Here is a 19,603-nt window from a genome sequence, read left to right as displayed (position 1 = left end):
GAAACATCACCAGTTTGATGTTCAGTATTAGTAGTACTTATATGAAATAAATGGTGTCTTATTTTGAAGTGATCTACTCCTTTAAAAACATTTAGAAAGTTAAGAAATTTTGATCTTTAGAATCAGTATCGGCAGGTATCACTCAGAATAATCGGCTATCAGTATTGGTGGGAAAATGTAGTATCGGTGCATCTTTATATACTACAGTATGCATGTGTTTGTATGTTTGCAAATTAGGGCTGTCACATCGATTAATCGCAATTAATCTTTTGTTTACATAAAATGTCTGTGTGCCGTGTATATTTATATGTATACAGTATATAAACGCACACACATACATGAATAACAACCTAAATATGAAAAGTTTGGTTCCAAAATGAGATAACTCCGTTTTTAAAAATGTTCAAAAATCATGTTTTGTATTATGTTATCATGTTTTTGCTGTGTTTAATTGTGTTAGTTAGCTGTATTTTTTGAGATATTATGGCTTAAATCAAAACAAACCAACTGCAGTTTGATTGATATTAATTTACTATAATTGATATTAATTAACATAATTTTTGATTTTTTTTTATCTCATTTTGGAACCAAACTCTTCATATATACATTCATATTCAAATATAGTTTATATTATGTATAAATATAAATATATTTTTAACATATTTCTTTAATATATACATGTATGTTTGTGTATTCATATATACATATAAATATACAAGGCACAAACACAAATCATGTAAACAAACATTTATTTTGGAATCAATTAATCACGATTAATCGATTTTACAGCCCTAATACAAATATATATAATATATAAAGTGACCTAATACAAGTTAACTGAGCTCTTTGTTCTCTTATCACAGCCATTGTCACCCATCGAACACAATGGACCGGGTTTGGAGTATAAAGTTAGCTACCGAAGACAAGGAACCGAAGACTGGGTGGAACACATCATAAAGAGGCACTCGTTTGTTGTTAAAAACACCCCAACGTTCGTCCTTTACGAGATCAAAATTCAGGCCAAGAACCACGCCGGTTGGGGCCCGGACCCCAAAATAATAACCGCATACTCTGGAGAGGATTGTGAGTAGACTAACAACCTCTATTGTGTGTGAGTGGTGGAGATGAGCATATGCATTCAAATAAGGCAACGCTATTGACGTTTCCCTCACTGTCAAAGTATCACTCGTGTTTGAGAGCATACAAAGCAGGTGAAGATTTTGAAAGACGTCGCTTTTTTTAACCTTTTCTCCTTCTGTACGGGTCTTGTTTCATTGCAAATAAGCAATGCCCTGTAAACAGGAACCCGCCCCCTTCCAGCGAAGTGCACTACACGTGTGACGAGAATATCAACAAAGCTACAGGGCAGAACGGGCAGATGAAATGTCGTCTCGCCTTTACACAATATCCAAACGGTGGCACTGATACGCCGATTTGTTTTACTTTATTGAGGATATTAAATTGCACGAGGGGGAACGATTTCCTTACTCGGAGTCTTTGTAGTCATCCACGGACTGACAAATGAAATGTTATCATGGCTGTGAGCTATTTACGTTTCGACTCTAATTATTCTCTTGCCTTCAGTTTTCTTTTGGAGTTGCCCTCCTGATGTTATCTCAGGTCACTATGACTCAGTGCAGTGTGCTTGCTTTAGTTCCCTTTCCTCATTCATAGTTCCTGTCTTTTAGGTCTTTCTTATCTTAGTGTGATGGGGAGTAACTAACTAAAAATAGCTTTGCTTCATCGGCGTAAAGCGATAGTTCACGCAAAAATGGAAATTCTGTCATTCTAAACCTGTATGTCTTTCTTTCTTCTGCTGAACACAAACTAAGATATTTTGAAGAATGTTGGTAATCAAACACATTGGACCCCATTGACTTCTATCCAATTAGACATTCCTCAAAATATCTTCTTTTGTGCTGCATATCCTCTTTTGTGACGTGTTTATAGACATGTTTTATATGGGGGTGAGTAAATTATAAAATATTTTTTGATTTTTGAGTGAACTATCCCTTTAAAAACATTTAGTATGTCAATTTATTTAAAATGTTAAAGCTTTTCCAGTAAGCTACTTTTTTTAGTCTCATACAAATTGTTTTTGTGTGTAAATTTGCGTATTACTTTCTACATTCTCACCCCGATTGATTTTTGTTCCAGAAGTTCTAAATTATAAAACCAAAAAGTCATATATTAAAAATATGTATTGCAATATTACAGCTGCAATCCATAACTTTTGCCTCTTAATCGCCATTTCGGTTTGAAACATAAAATTGCAGGTTACTTTACGTACTTATCTTTACATTTGAAGTCAAATTCCTACGAAATCGTACCCAACAACTCAACTTCATTGTAAGCTCAAAGTTGAGATTTGAGGTTAAGAGTTCGAACACTGTTTTAATGTACATGCTTAATAACTGAGTTTTGTTTATTCTTAACTGAAAAAGTTACAGATTGCTGCTTTTAATAGCTTTAATTTAGTTAGCTACTATTTGTTAGGGGCGTATATTGTAGCAAAAATGTATCTCACAGTAACTCCTTTAGTAGCTTGTAGCTTCCCAACAAAACTGTTTGCCTGGATTTATTCCACATAATCAACTCTCTTCCTTTAGTCGGTGTCTGCGTACCCTATCCGTGATCCTGTGTGTGGCGTTTTGTTTATATAGATTATTTAGATTCGGTAGGGTAAATAACATTGCGTAGGCAATTTGCGAGGTGAACGAAATGCAGTTACAAATCGTAAAAACAATACCGTAGTCCATAACTCCATGTAAACAACTCTTACCCCGCCACTGTTTTTCCCCATGATTACCCACAAAATTACATTTCTACATCCTTATGCCGTGGATACGGCTGAATCTAATTCACAGACATTATCCTCATGTAGAACAAGTGTAATTTCAGTAAGGTGGCTGTAGCGTACAGTGAAGCTATTTGTGATGTTTTTGCATTTGCCGGTTTTCCACAGTTCCCTCAGCAGCTCCAGAGGACGTAAGCGCGGAGGTGATGAACAACACCGTGGTGAAGGTCAGATGGGCCCACGTTCACAAGGACAAACTCCATGGACATCTGGGGGGCTATAGGGTAATTCGTCACCAACATTTGTTCGTTTAAGCCTCAGTTTAAAAGACTCCTTTTGTGACCTTGCAGCTCCTCGTCTCCCAGCGAGCCGTCAGAAGCATCCGCATGTGTTCTATATCATAATTAGCGCCGAAAGACAGAGAAGGTGCCACTGCGTGCTTGCTTTCTCATCCATATTTCTCCAACGTGCCTCATAAGTGTTTGCGTGCTGCAGGTGAGCTGGTGGAGGCTGCGCAGCCTTTTGGACTCGAAGAAAACACACGGTGACAAACATACCCTGACATTTTCTGAAGAGAGGACCCATGCGGTGGTAACAGGTCTAAGGCCGTTCTCTGAATACAGCCTCATCGTCATGGCCTTTAACGGCAGAGGAAATGGACCTGGAAGTCACCCGGTCAGTTTCAAAACTCTAGAGGGAGGTGAGTGAGAAGGAGACCCGGTGAACTTTTGAGCTAAAAATAATACACTTGGTTTTGTGAGTAATACATGAGGTAGGGTAGTGGTTTTCATTTTAAATGCTTGTCTCTATGCTCATCTTTAGAGATAAAAACATATGACTCATCTAGCACTCTTTGTTTGTTTTTTCAATCAAATGCTCTGTAAAATGAGTAATAAAGGAATACTACTTTCAGTCGAAAGCATGAAGCAAGTAACGGTTCTTCTCGGTTTCTTTTGATTGTTATCAGAAATAATCTACAGGCGCTCGATTGTATGTGAAAGTGTACCGGAAGTTCAGTTGGGGTCACAAAAGTGCACATGCGAAGTAACATTGGTTTATGTTGTTAAGATAAAACCGTCTATACATTTTAATATAATTTTTCAATGTCCCACCTAAACGTGTAGTAATTGGAACTTTATTTAAAGGTTTTTCAAATGTTTGTGAAACGTTTTTAAAGAAATTAGTTTTAAAGAAATTAAAATCTTTATTCATTCTGTCTCTCTTACTTTTAGTTCCCGGTCAAGTGGTTTCTTTCAGAGCTACAAACATCCAAAAACACAAGGTGATCTTGACCTGGTCTCCTCCCATTGACGCAAATGGCGTTCTTATTGGCTACATCCTCCAATATCAGCTAAGTACGTGAACATCACTTTTTCATTTTGTTCATAACAACCGTCATAAAAATCTGAAGCATGCTGCGAAGGCTTTGCGGACGGGTGCTAGTAAACAGCTTTTCTTGTGTCTCGTTTACGACATGGCCCGTGGCACTGGAACATTACAAGACATTATATAGTGTTCTTAGATTAAAAAATATAATGCTAATGCAGTTAGAGGTTTCAGTGTCATTCAGAGCCATGGGCCAGACTACGTTTTATGACACCATGTTCCCCATGATGCAGATGTCTGAAAACAGCAGAGCGTCCTTTAATGGTTCACTCATTACGTCGAGCAATGCCTAAATCTTGCCACTAGGAGATATTGTTGTGCCATCTTCTACAAGGGTGGCAGCAGTCTTCCATTCATCAGAGACTCCACGGCGTCGTGAATATACTGTGAAGGAACTCTGTAAAACTCAGTTGTATGGTGTATTTACTAAATGATTTATGGAAAACAATTACCTAGAGTTGTTTAAGTTGCCTCACTTAATTTGCTTGTTTTTATTATACTGTCCCATTATACAAAATTAAAGATGCACTCGTGAATTAAGAAATCATTTTCTGCATGCGATTGGTCGTATACTCGGGTTTTAATTAGAATTTACAGAGAGTAACGCAACTGATTGTATAAACGCAGAAGGTTAACGGCACGACATGTTGAAACAAGAAACACTGCGAAGCTGAGAATATCAAGAGATTGTGGGTGGTTTTCTAAGAGGTTGAACGTGTGATGGGATTTCTCTGCCTTTACACACCTTCGCAACTTCAGACAGAATTTCGTGCTGCATCTGGGTTGAAAAACATAATTTTCTAAACACTTCCATTATTCTCCCTCCATTGTTTAATCAAAATGTAAACCCGCCCGAAATCAGGGCATTGGCTGATCGAGCAGTTAACTATCCAATCAAGTGACACAATGTTTTGTTGTGTTTTTGTGTTTTGTTGTGTTGTTTTTGCATTCCGATGTTGAGCAGTAAGGCCCCTTGCTTAACTTTGGCTAGTTACCAGTGTCCCGAGACAGAATGTCATACCACATAATTAAAATTTATAGGCAAAGCTAATAAGTTTTATAATATGTCCTCCCCCTAAACTTTGCAAATTATTTCTCGCCTCTGGGAGGAAGTGTACACAGAACAAAATACACTTGGTTGCAAGAAATTGGTTGCAAATATCAAATCTGAACATCTTGATCATAGCACATAGGTTGACCAGAGATCATGGTATAGACATTTATGAAACCATCAGGATCTAAAGAGCGCCAGAACGAGGCTCTGACCCCACGTCCGACACGCATCACATCTCAGTAGAGCACTGCTCCTCACGCTACCAGATCCTGGCAGGAATGATGAGCAAGCTGACTATGGGAGGTCTCGTCAGCTAATTGTGTTTGATGCTGAGGCTGATCGCTGAGGCCAAGTGTCAGCTTGCGAATCAAAGGGACGTTTTCCTCGGGAGAGCTTGCAGAAACCGTTGTGCTCCCTTTGAAGTGGGCTGGCTGAAGTCCCCTCGAAGAAAGCGGCGTGTAAAACGTCTGCGAGAGGGCACGCAGCTGCACTCGTCAAATGGAAAATAGCAATTGGGATTAAAGTGCCATCGCCCATATGGCACGCAGCCAGATCAAGCCACGCTGGAATCGTACAGTTAACACCTCGCATGTTGGAAATTACTTGTTTAGGATTCAAAAATCTGTTTTGTGTATTGTTTATTTGTATTTTTATTTGGAGAGAAACAGGATCCTACTGGAATAAAAAGGGACTCGAACCTGCAGCTGTTTATTTCGAGTGCTGCACAAATGTGTTCTGCGTTTGTAAATGGTCTGATGTACCCTTTGTCAGAATGCCTGCCTGGTACGAAATAATGTAAACGTATTTGGTTTGTTGGGTGAGGTAAACAGGCGAAAAAAGAAAAAAAATCAGATCAGTGCATTAGACCTTGCAGTGTAAATGCAGCTTAATAGACGTGCTGCTGTTTATAACAGTGTGTTGTTAATGTTAATCAAACAACAATATTGACAAAATAAAAATGTGAGCCATTTAATGCGCCTAATTTTAGTTTACTTTATGACTGTTTACTTGAATAATCACTTGGAAAAATGGAACAATGCTGCTGTATGTTATTGTGTGTATGTACAATATACTATGTCACAACATACTATATCTTATATATCACAATATTTCGACAATAACCGTAATATCGAAACCCATGATTTAACAATATTGTGTTATACACATACCGTAACACAAAAAATTGCCTTAAGAGTCACAATGGTTACAAATGGTCTCTCTGCCTCCATACACATACCAAATAACAGACAAAACACAAAATAAACAATATTAAAGAAGAACTTCACTGCTATCATAATTGATAAAAAATCCACACGTTCCAACAAATACCGTGATAAAATCACCATCGCGAATTCTTTGGCCACAAAAACCGTGTAGTGAAAAACTGATCTCGTGACAGCCCTAATATATATAAGCAGTGTTGGGTGTAATTAGTTACTAAGTAATTAGTTACTGTAATTTAATTAATTTTCCCTTGAAAAAGTAAAGTAAGGGATTACTCTTATTTTCCCTGTAATTTAATTACAGTTACTTTTGATGTAATGAAACTAAATACTGTGTGTAATATATGTGTGTGCGATAGTGGAATTGACATCAAAATTCAGAGTCTAACTTTAGAATCCGTGCTTTAATATATAATTCTCACATTTGTAATACTTTGGTCAGTACTTTATGTAGTTTTATATTATTTATTTGAATGAATTAGGAGCCGTTTCATGTCTATCCTTGAATCACTGAACTAATCAAGGTTGATGTAGGATATAGAAAGTAATAAGTAATTAAATACTTTTCAGAGAGAGTAATTTGTACAGTAATCTAATTACACTATTGAATATGTCATTAGTAACTAGTAATTCATTACTTTTTCAGAGTAACTTACCCAACACTGTATATAAGCGATATATACTAGGTCTATCTCAAACCTGTGTCGATTAGCCAACAGCTCTTGTGCGTCTGAACAGCCCACTGCACTACAGATACAACATATTTACCGTATTTATTACTTTTTTAAATAGTTGCAGTATGTGCTGTGGTATTGATGGAATGTGAGATTTCACTGGTAGTGGTGTCCACTACTCACATTTTAATATTGTGACAACCCTGGTGCGAACTGTCAGTGGGTGAATCTGAATTTGACCTCCGGATGATGCATCGCATCTGACATTTCCATGCTGTGACCTTCCTGAAGCCAGTTCAGCTGAGATACAAACACAGCACTGAGCCCAATATAGTGAATCAGTGATCACCTATGGCTTTTAATATATTACATTCTGGTCATTTAGACTTAAATATAGATCATTCCACTCATGGATGCCGAATGGCCAATAGCTGTGCTTTTTTAATAGAAAAATGTCCTTCAAAGACTAAATGCAGGCTAAATACAGCATGCCTGAAATTCACTTCATACGTCTAACCTGTTTTTCCTTCTCCTCTTTAGTAAACGACACGGAGGAAGTTGGTCCTTTGATGACCCTGAACATCTCTGCAGACAGCAATAAGTTGCACCTCCAGGACTTGGAAGCGCTGAGCAGATACAAGTTCTATCTGCAGAGCTGCACGCGGGTGGGCTGCGGCCCGGCGGCCAGCGAAGAGTGCACCACAGTCCCCGAAGCGAGTAAGTACGGCTAACTGCAGCTCAGGGATGGGGTCGGCTTTTGGCAGTTCAGAGGACAGAAGCTCGGCGCTTTGACATGGATGACCAAGTTGCAGTTGTTATGGGCATCGACCCGGGGACATTAATTCGACCTACCATTTCACATAGCTTTTCATACGCCCATCTAAGCATTTCTTTACGGCTAAACAATATCATAACGGAATGCGACCGACTCGCATTCATCACTGTCTCGGAAGACCGAGCGCTTATTGATTTGGGGGTATAATCTTGAGAAAAGGAAGCAAAAAAGAATGTGTTGTCTTTGGGGACGCAATATAGTTATTATTCCAGACGTAAGGTGCTAATCAACATGAAAGAAATGATCAAAGGAAACAACACAAGAGTGAATTTGCAGCATACTTGTCTTGAGTAATGGTTCACGGAGACTTATCACGGGTGGTTAACAGATTGTTGATAAATTGCGGTTTATTTCCGTTTGACTGAGGATTCGCGCAGGAAACTGGATTTCAGAAGACATTTGATCAAGACGAAAATCCCGAGGTGTAATACCAATACTGTAGAGCTAAAGAAAACAGTCAAGAAAATAAATGACTGCTCTGATGTAGAAGGAGATATCATGACGGGTGTGCTCTGAGAGAAAAAAAGTGTTCCTTTCAGAAAGTCTGATTAAAAGTAAAGCTGCAGATATATACAGCATCTACAACGATAGGAGAATGATAGTTTGTTACTGTTTTATGTTAATTCCATTTTCAGATTTAAAGGGACAGTTCACCCCAAAATAAAAATTCTTTCTTCATTTACTCACCCCCAAATTCTATATTCTGATGAACACAGAGAAAGATATTTGGAAGAATGTTTGTAACCAAACAGTTCTTGGCCACCATTGACCACCATAGTAGGAAAAATAACAACGAAAGTCAGAAGTGCCCCAGAACTGTTTGCTTTCCTAGAATCTTCTTTTGACATTTATAAAGACATTTTTCCTTCTATGGGGGTCAATGGTGGCCAAGAACTGTTTGGTTACAAGCATTCTTCCAAATATCTTTCTCTGTGTTCATCACCTTAGCTTTTTTATATTTATGCATGTGGCAGCTTTAAGATATACATTTTTTTTATGAGTATGTGTGTACCCTGGGAATCGAACCCATAATCTTCGTGATGCTGATGCAATGCTCCACCTCATAAGCTACAGGAATGTGACAGGAACGTATCAATTCCAGTGCACTGTATATATCAACGTGGTATTACCATGGCACTGTGAAAATATGTGTTTGAAACTAAAAACATGCTTTATTTCACCGTTAATACAGCAAAGCGCGTAACAAACGATAGCTTCAGCCTCTGTATCTTGTGTGTATCACATTTTGACATTTAAAAGTATGACCTCATATTTTTAAATGGTTTCCATGCTTCTCGCTGTTGCACTCTTGCTGAATGTTTGGCAGCAGGCACCGCTGTCACTTGAAACGTATCTGAACTAAAGCTGTCGTGATTTCAATTCCCGTTGTCTTTGTAATATGTCTGTTTCACCGCTTTATTGCTTTTGTTTTACCAGCTTCAACAGATGTGGCCTCTTTCAACATCAGTATGAAGTCTTCTCTTCTCTTAAGCTCTAGAAATAGTGCCGTAGTACTGTAGACTAGAGTACCAAACTAGTTCTGTACTGTAGTACTTGTAGAAGAATGCACGTGGGAATCATATTCGTAGAGCAGTGTAGTGTGCATTTCTGGTATTGGTGTGTTAGCCAATCATAGCTTGATGTATTGAAGCTAGTAGGTAGTACTGTATAGGTCTTTCATGGGTAGTTGTTAATGGATAGTTTACACAAAAATGAGAATTATTTAATCCTTGTCATTCCAAACATTTGTGACTTTCTTTTGCAGAACACAAAAGAAGATATTTTGAAGAATGTTAATAACGCTGGACTCTAGGGCTGTGCAATTAATTGAAAATTAATCGTAATCGTCAATTTTGGCCTTCAGCAATTACTAAAACAAAATAGTCGAGGTAAAACGATTATTGTGCCGCATTCCATTTTGCAAGGATCCTCTCTTTTCTTGTGGTACACATCCACAGTGCACCCTCTTCTTTTACAGTGGTTCAGCTGTGCTATTTCTTTACATTTATTTTTCAGTTGAATTCACAGTTTAAAAGCCAAGTTAAAAAAAAAAAATGTTAAGTTAATGAGTAATTTTGTTAAATAATCGGGATCTCAATATTGGCCAAAATAATCGTGATTACGATTTTTGTCATAATCGAGCAGCCCTACTGGACTCCATTGACTTCCATTGTATGGACACACAACCACGGACACATTTCTCAAAATATCTTCTTTTGTGTTTTACTGAAGAAAGAGTCACGTACAGGTTTTGAATGACATGAGGGTGAATAAATGATGACAGATTTTTTTGTTTGGCTGAACTATCCCTTTAAGTTACAATCTTAATATGAACAGCATGCGCAGTGTTTTATGTTATCTAAAGCTAATTTGCGCTGTTTGTTTCAATGCCATCAAATAATTGTTGTGCTTCAGTTTATCTAACAGAGACCATTTTTGTATTTCATTTAGTTGTTTAGTAATATTTTCTACATCATTTTTAGTAGCAATCCATAACCTGTTCATAGTCTCTATTGTAGAAATAGTGCAAACTGTTCAAAAACTTTCTTTCCAGGAAAATCCGGCCCGCAGTTTCCTTCAAGAAAAACTACTGTTTCCCCTGTGGCTAATGCAACTCTTTCCTCCATAGGTATTAAAAACACAAAAGTGTCCACTTACAACAAATGTTCTCTTATTAGTTTCTAAGAATAAAGTTCCATTTGGTAAATTTTGGAGGCACTTTCACAAGTACATTGTCGCAGGTTAAACCCTTCTTGGGTTAAGAATGGGATCTATATTTGGCCCAAACTGCTCAGCGGGGGATTATCAGGGGAACGGAAGCAGCGCCGATGTTTCGCAGCAGTGTTTCAGTAAAGGTGTGAGTCTTGGGTCTGTTGATCTTTGAATGCTGGCATCTAAGTGTCTAAGAGGAAGCTGTTAGGATTCACAGATCAGACTATTTCAGCACTTAAGTTTGCTTCCAGGGACTAACCCTGCAAGGCACTCGACGAGACGTTTCCTTCCTCCCGCTGCGGTGCCAGATGCCGAACGCCAGACCTGCTGCTACCTCTCTCAATATTTTATACCTCAATGGCGATTATTGTGGTTCTGAGATAACGGGGTGGACGGACACGCGTCACGGTTAGAAAAGGTCGTTCGCAGGAGTCCTGCAGTGCAGACGGATTCCTGAAAAGAGAAGTCTAAGAATAAACGTGTTTCATTTGCATGTTATGCATGAGGAGGCGGTGTCGGGTGATTGAGACGTGTGGTAATCTGTCTTGACAGCAGACAACAGTCCGCCTAATTGCTACACCTGAAGGTGATGGAAATACAAGTGATCTGTGATTGATACACCTCTGGTGAAAGCACGTGTCGGTCGCAATTGTCTGAAGCGAATAGGTTTGGTTTCTTGAATGAGACTTGAGAAAAAAATCTCATTCTTTTTTCATTTCGTCCAGACTAATAAGCCCATTGTTACATGGGGTTGTTAATTAGTCGTTTAATTACCGACGATTTGAGAAAAACAAAACCTCACTTTATTTATTTAGCTGTTACATTACATCATGTGAATTTCCTTGAGGTGTGAATAAATCGATGAGTTTCCAGCGCTATAGGATCTGTTCGGCCACACCAACATGTAATGTGACGGAATGACATTTTTAACCATAGATTTGTTGTGTAGTTCCACACAAGCGAATCATATCTAACAGCGCTGTGTCATTGACTAACCCTCTCTGTCATTTCTCTCCTCTCTCAGCTGCGTTGAATATTAGCACATCAGTTAGTCACAACTTTGCAAATATCAGTTGGATTCCAGGCGCTGAGCAAACGGATTCAGACTTGTATGTTGCGTTTATGAACAACCGTAAGCCCCTCTTACTGTTTCTTTGTAGTGCCACTTGTTCAGTATGCTAAAGAGTAAAATATAGTCACATAAATATATAGTATATTTTATTGAATCATATTGTTCTTCTGTGATTTTTTTGTACAAGATTATGCTGTGTTCGGAATGGCGTACTAGCATACTAAACTATATGACTATATGTGTGGGTTGTATATTATTCACAATATGCAATCATTTTTGTATGCATTACATTCAAAGACTGCCTTCTACATATTCCAAAATGTGCTGTGGGCTACACAGCATATAGTGAAAGGAATATGGTACCCATAATGCTATTTGTCGACTCGGACCTAATATTTCCAGTGTGATTAATCAACTTAACTGGTGTCACAATATCACGCCATTGACAATAATATTGATATTAATAACAGTGATTATTGATATCACTAAACATATGATTATTTTGACTCCTTGTAAATAATTCAGAGCTAGCATCTGGTTGACACTTCAAAATAATAGGTGGCGGTTTTACACTCATGTACCAGTGGTTACAAAATCTTTCTGTGATTCACTGGCCGAAAAAGATAAAGCTCAAAAAAATTAAAGATTAATTTGACAAACAGCATTGTTCATTTATAATTTCAATAGATAATGTGATATTACCGTGAATTATTTACAAAATTAAGATGAATTTGACTAATAGCATTGTTTATTTATAATTTCAATAGATATCATGATAATACCATGAAGTGTTTACAAAATTAAAGATACATTTTACTAATGGCATTGTTCATTGACTATTTAAACATATATCGTGATGATATTGCGGGTGACGTTTTGTTCACGATAATCATGTAGTGCGACTGAACTACAGTATCAACTGTTTTTTTACATCTTCGTGACACATTTTTTTATAACACTGTTAAGCGTTTTTTCCTCACTGATTTAAACATGAAATGTGATTGTGTTAATATAGAATATTACAGTTTTAAATGCGTTTATATAATATGTTTTATATAACGTTTGAATGAAGTCAGTATGAGTAAACTAGCACTCCATTCCGAACACAGCCTTCAATTGAACTTTTTTGTAATATACTATATATTTATAAGTAACAACATTGACATATCTTTTTATTACGATGTACCACTAAATATTTAGAGTTAGTGTATATTGCGGGCCAAACAGTAAATGATTATAATGTTGTCGCTGTCGGACTACATCCTCATATCTCTATTTGAGTTATAGTTGTAATATTTTTTTATTCATATTTAAAATTAGCTTTTACGTTTTGATTTTTAGTTTTCATGTTTATTTTCGTTAAAGTTTCAGCAATTTTGGGATTTGCTTTTGTCATTTTGTCATTTTATCGTTTATTTGTTTATTTTTTATGTTGCTATAAAATATGAATTAATTTTTATTTTAGTTTCATCTTAGTTTTTGTTCATTATTATAATTCTAGTACTTGAAACTTATTTCAGTTTATTTTTGAGGCAACACCCTTCATGTTTGTCTTGCAAATATTTAGCCAATAAAAAGTATTGATAAGAGCTTGTCAACTTTTAACAGCACAGTGTTTTTTCATTTCTCAGATAAAAGAGATAAAAGCTTTAAGTCCAACAGCGACGATATATCTGTAGGCAGTAGAGATCTCCTAGCATGGAATACTAACATCACCTCACCCACTATGTGCGTCTTATAGGTGAAGGTAACTGGAAGATATCCGACGCGCTAAACTCTTCTAAGACTTTCCACATCATTGAAGGGCTTGAACCCGGGACTGAGTACACAGTGCGCCTTTTGACTAAAAGCTGGCTTGATAACTCTACTAGTATATTTGAAGACGTAATCAGGACCAGGGCCAAAGGTGAGGAGAAGAAAGTCTCCGAGATAACAGAGAAGCAAAAAAACCCTCCCCATCTCATCAAGCGTACAAGCGACATCTCATAATACGATTATCATGCGTGGTGTGTTTCATGTCCATCCAAGAGCATGTGTTCTGAGGACGTGTAATGAAGAATTATCCTTTATCAGCCACCGCCATTGATTAATTAGACAAGCAGTCTGTCCGTTTAATATTAATATCCGCACATTTCCATTCTAGAGTTGCCTCTCATAGTGTCACGTGTTTTCTGCCAGTGTTAAGAGAGCGTTTTGTGTCCCACAGGTTTGGCCAGTATTCACGGTGGCATCTCCAACCAGGGCTGGTTCATCGGACTCATGTGCGCCATAGCGCTGCTCACCCTCATCGTTCTCATAGCCTGCTTCGTCAACCGGAACAAAGGAGGAAAATACTCAGGTATTCTCTTGCACGAAATAACAGACCATGCCGGTGTCACAAATGGCAGAAACCTGAGAAATTGGTGAATGTCAGCTGAACACAGTCAGATGGTATGTCTTAAACGATGGCGATTGCAAGAATGAGAAAAGAAACACGCTTAATGAGAAGTAGAAATGCACACGGAAAAAAGAAAGAAAAACTTTGAATATCAAATTCACACCTTGATCACAGTAACGCATGAGAGGTGTTGATGCGTTTATATTTAGAACGTTTTGAACATTCTCTTTGGGGGGCTGCAAATTGGGTTTGATTTAAGGGTCCTGCGTATGGAATTGTTGTATTTTTTAATATTCTACTACCAATCTCTTAAATCATGTTATCTTTAGAACTGTGAAAGTTTTGTAATTACTGCATAGAAACAGCATGAGCCAAATCCAGTCATTTAGATGTGTTAATAGGAGCTGTATTCACATAATGCTGTAGAACTTTTTATATAATGTACTGCTCTTTCCTTAAACAAAAAAATAGATTTTAATGGAGCGCCAGGTATAAGCAAAACTGTTTGTGATTCGAGGCGGACAGTACTTCAGGATTTTTACACTACTCAAGTACATTTTTCCAGTATCTGTGCTTTATCAGACTGGTGTTACTTTGGAATTTTTTTTACTACATTATAAAGAATATATCATACTGTTTTCCACTAGCTTACATTTTACAAATACATTTTGTGTTGTTGTTTTACCTTTAATACTTAAGTACGTTCAAAATCTATACTTTCTTATTTTTACTCAATGAAATTTTTGAGTGAAATGTTTAATAAATTGCTTGATTTTTGTACTTAAGTACATTATACAAAAATAATGTAAAAATTAAGTATTAAAGGTAAAAAAACCAACAAGTACTTTTAAATGTAGTGGAGTGAAAAGTATGATATATGCAATATAATGACGTAAAGTACATTTTTCTTAAGTAAAAACACGCTAATAAAACTTGAAAAATACTTAAGTGCTCTCCGCTTCTGATTATAAGGTTAAGTTAAAAATGCCTTCGAATTTTAGAATATAAAAAGGCATTGCACCCAGGGTTGGGAATCGAAAATCAATTCGAAAAGTTAGAAATCAAATACTTGATATGAAATGAAAATTTTAGTCATCTTATAAATTCCTATGTGCTTAAGCTCAATAAAAGCCCTTATGAAAATTCATCATATTTTTACTAAAGTAAACATGTTTAACTATGGTAATGTAGTAAAGCAGAGCAACCACAAATTTACAGTAGTTATATTATACTTACCAAAGTGTAACCATGATATTCGTAGACAAACTGTGGTAATACAAAATGTAATAAATCCGACAAAACATGGTTGCTATGTGTATATACAGTATACACAAAATGGTTATTTTGCACATACGTATTAACAATATATGCATTTTATTCTCACTTCAATCGATTACACTATATCTGCATATTAACCATACTTTTATATGTATTTTACTACAAAGTCCGAAATGTTTGTTAGTCTAAGAAAAATGCCAATGTTCTCTTCTTTTGTTCAGTGAAAGAAAAAGAGGATCTACACCCAGATCTGGAGTCCCCGGGCATAAACGACGACACCTTTTGCGAATACAGGTATTTCACGACCAAACCTACCGTTCACAGTCTCTATAGCGAAACCTCTGACACTATTTCCTTTTAATTTGTGCATTTTTTTTCTGGTTTGAAAGCAAGCACCAAACCAGGCCGAGCTCTGGACGTGCAGCAAGCTAAAGTAACCGCCACACGTACAGTACGTGCTAAACAATAACAACAGAAACAATGTTGTTCACACATCAATGCCATTGATGTGTTCCTGTTTCACGTGGTGCTTTGTGAGTAGCTTAGACGTTCACGCTACGCATGTAGCACATCACCGACAACCGCTTCTAGTGAAAACATCATTGTTAACAAAAAAGCTGTCCAATGATCTTCAAGGGACGAGGGAAAATCAATTAAAAGGCACTTCTCTCCAGGGCAGCAATATCTTGGCTTGTTTCATTCATCTCTCAGGGACTCATAACAATCTTTGAGGAGAGAAATGTGTAGTGACAATTACAAAATTGAGCTGTTTTGAGATCATCCAAGTGCTCATGATAAATTGGAAAGAAGTCGCCCGGCACTTGTGTTGAGAATGGGATTTCACTTAAAGGTCGAGTCAGGTTCATGCATGCTCAATAGGGCACATATGGCAGGCACTTTCTTTGAGGCACTTATGGAGCACAAGTGGTTATAAATCATAAATGAGCGGATTTTAGTCGGGTTTGTGGTTCTGTAGGCACACGCACTTCGGTCTGAAACTGGAGTTTTCTCTTTTAAAGTGACAGTTCACCCAAAAATGACAATTCTGTCATCGTTTACTCACCCCCTTGTCATTTCAAACCTGTATGACTTTCTTTCTCCCACAGAACACAAAAGCTATTTTGAAGAATGTCACAGATCAACGGCGGTACCCATTCACTTCTATTGTGTTCTACACAAAACCAATGCAATCAATGGGTACCGCCGCTGTTCGGTCACCAACGTTCTTCAAAATATATTTTGTGTTCTGCGGAAGAAAGAAAGTCACACAGGTTGAGTAAACGATGACATCGTTTTCATTTTTGGGTAAGCTAACCCTTAACAAAACATCGTCCTATCCAAGTAAATATATAGTATTGTGCATCTAATGCGGAAAAGTCACAAACAAGATTTGAAGATCTAAACTCATCTTATAGAGCCTGCTCCAAAAGTGTCCAACAAAGTCGTGACATTGGATTAGCCAAAGACAGCCGTGTGACTCAGTCGTGACGTTCTGTGTCTCCCTGTCTTACACAGCGACAATGATGAGAAACCGCTGAAAGGCAGCCAGCATTCCCTCAATGGCAACTTGAAAGCAGACAGCGGAGATAGCATGGTGGACTACGGCGAAGAGGACGCTCACTTTAACGAGGACGGCTCCTTTATTGGCGAATACTCCGGATGCAAGGAAAGGGTCTCCATGGAAATCAAGGGAAACAATCAGAGCACGGCGTAATGGAGCGCGGACAAATAATTTCTCGGACAAGCTCTCACAAAAGGTCAGTCTGAAGGGAGTAGGAGGAGGAAACGGCAAAGCGTCGGCGTAATGGAACCCGAAGGACATTTTCGCAATTAATGTGTTATCGTCAAACTCTCAGTCATACTCACATCATTTTACGTACGAGGCTTAGTTTGTTTTGGTTTGCCTACTGTAACTGATCGACCATCCGTCGTGTACACTTGTGGGGTGTTTTTATGTATCAAATCCTCAGAGCTGCCGAAACGTTGTTTTCGTGAACGTGAACTCCGACGGCCTACGAGAGGAGAACATTCCCACGTTTCTGGTTTCTTCTGCATTCGTGTCATCCAAGCGAGTTTTACGTCAGGGTATGAACTTTGTATTTTTATTTTTCCATTCGAGGCAAATTTTATTGACGTTTTCTATTTCAGATACTGTATACTGTGCATTCGTTAAATGTGGGTTATTATGTGTACAAAGTTGTTGCTTAAATAATCACCTTCTCTTGGAATCCAAAAATGCGCAAGGTAAAATAAGGGTCGACTCACTCAGTCTCACATGCTTTTCAGCATTTTGTACATTAAGACGCTGTCAATTAACGGTTCAGGCTGTACTAACGAGACGCATAGCCACATTTATATTACAGCGCTGCTTCTAACCAATATTGCAGTATGTTAATTAGACGCAAATATAATTTACACACGGTTGAAAAACAAACACCACTTTTTGCCTTGATGTACTGGGAAGTGTGACATGATAAATTACATTGTTTGGTTATGTGATACAGGGTTGGAATTCTACAAGTCCATGTTGACATTTTGAATTACGTTGAATATAAATTTGTGAGCCAGTGACCAGGCAAAAGTCTCACGATCTAATTTGGAGAAAATGAGCATCAAAGTTTGATTTCAGTCATTCATTTCACTATGATTTCAATCTTTGGCTTTGCTCGGTCAGTATTAAAGATATCAAGGTTATATTTTCGCAGAATGTTTTCGCCAAAAAAAAGACTTTAGCTTGGTTTTCACAGACTGGGTCACATGTTTCCAAACCAAGTTCTCCAGAAAGCGGAATTTCATCAGAATGGCTCCACACGTGTAGTTTTGTTTTCAAGAAATGTTTCTGTACAAACATCCTGTTTGCATGTTTAAAGCTGTTGAATGAGGTTTGTGCACAGATTTGACATTAAATTGTATCATTTGTTTCTCCGTCCTGGCTTTGATGACTCCGTCATGGCTTTATTCCTTTTGAAAGCTCGAGGTCAGTTAACGTCTGGTCATCTTGGCCTTATTTCAGTCGTGTATATATTAGGGCTGTCAAACGAATAATCGTGATTAATCGCATCCAGAATAAAAGTTTGTGTTTACATAATATATGCCGGTGTTCTGTGCATATTAATTTTGTATTTATAAACACATACACATAAATGAATATGTTTAAGAAAAATATCAAATATAACTATTAATAAACTTTTATTTACAATTTCAATTATGGGTAAATATAAATTAATACATTTAAAATTTATAGACAAGTATGTGTATGTGTTGTCTTTATAAATACAAAATAAATATGCACAGTACACAGATATATATTATGTAAACACAAACCTTTATTCTGGATGCGATTAATTGCGATTAATCATTTGACAGCCCTAATATATATATGATCCTGGACCACAAAATCAGTCTTAATGAGTAGCATGGGTACATTTGTAGCAATAGCCAACAATACACAGTATGGGTCAAAATGATTGATTTCTCTTTTATGCCAAAAATCATTAAGATGTTAAGTAAAGATCATGTTCCATGAAGATGTTTAGAAAATGTCCTACCTTGTATATATCAAAGCTTTATATTTGTGAGTGGATGCAGCAAAATCACAAACAAAAATGGCCGGAAACACGCCTACAAACATCGCTCGCTGCTGCCCGCTCTTTGGGAATTACCCACTAAAGTTTGGTATCTATGTAAAGCTTCGAATTTCAGCTTTCGGGTTCATCTACTGTACTCTCCACAACGTCATTACAACGGTAAGCCAATAGAGAGCTTTAAAACGAACCTGTTTCTTTTTCGCAATGGCCTGCTACAGTGCCTCTGACGAGGTGATTTTCTCAATAATTTGATTTTTTTGTTTTAAATAGTTCAAATATCAAATATTGTCCTATCCTAACAAACCATACGTCAATGGAAAGCTTATTTATTCAGCTTTCGGGTGATGTATAAATCGCAATTTCAAAAAATTGACCCTTGCGACTGGTTTTGGCCTGCTGCTGAATGCATTAAGGTAAAAGCTGACCAGGAATGACAAGCGTTTGAAGTTAACACGCTAAAAAGTATTGCAGGTGCGGCCTGTGAAAAGAAGCATTGTAAGTAAAGATCTATGAAATTGTGCATCTGTCTGCCAGCTACGCTTCACAGATTCCCCTATATTCCCGGAATATGGTTTTACCAAGCATATCAGACATTGTACTCGATAAGC

General features: G+C 37.4%; 1 protein-coding gene across 8 annotated transcripts in view; it reads left to right on the top strand.

Moving 5' to 3' along the window:
* The window catches only part of chl1b (cell adhesion molecule L1-like b), an 85,555-nt gene extending 67,222 nt beyond the window's left edge, over positions 1-18,333 (top strand). For 5 of the 8 annotated variants that reach the window (XM_057337678.1, XM_057337681.1, XM_057337679.1 and 2 more), the window contains 12 exons: positions 864-1,083; positions 2,966-3,081; positions 3,293-3,497; positions 4,030-4,152; positions 7,675-7,851; positions 9,407-9,436; positions 10,524-10,598; positions 11,706-11,813; positions 13,495-13,659; positions 13,960-14,091; positions 15,630-15,702; positions 16,924-18,333. In XM_057337678.1, coding sequence (XP_057193661.1) covers positions 864-1,083; positions 2,966-3,081; positions 3,293-3,497; positions 4,030-4,152; positions 7,675-7,851; positions 9,407-9,436; positions 10,524-10,598; positions 11,706-11,813; positions 13,495-13,659; positions 13,960-14,091; positions 15,630-15,702; positions 16,924-17,122 — 1,623 coding nt within the window. In that variant the 3' untranslated portion in view covers positions 17,123-18,333. Of the gene's footprint in view, positions 1-863; positions 1,084-2,965; positions 3,082-3,292; positions 3,498-4,029; positions 4,153-7,674; positions 7,852-9,406; positions 9,437-10,523; positions 10,599-11,705; positions 11,814-13,494; positions 13,660-13,959; positions 14,092-15,629; positions 15,703-15,797; positions 15,860-16,923 lie in introns of all 8 variants that reach the window. The other 3 variants (XM_057337682.1, XM_057337683.1, XM_057337684.1) reach the window with 3 other exon arrangements.
* Positions 18,334-19,603: the final 1,270 nt, after the last annotated feature.

This window comes from Triplophysa rosa, linkage group LG7 (assembly GCF_024868665.1).
Source record: "Triplophysa rosa linkage group LG7, Trosa_1v2, whole genome shotgun sequence".
Lineage (NCBI taxonomy): Eukaryota > Metazoa > Chordata > Actinopteri > Cypriniformes > Nemacheilidae > Triplophysa > Triplophysa rosa.
Note: the sequence above shows the minus strand (reverse complement) of the source record. Positions and strands in the feature narration are given on the sequence as shown.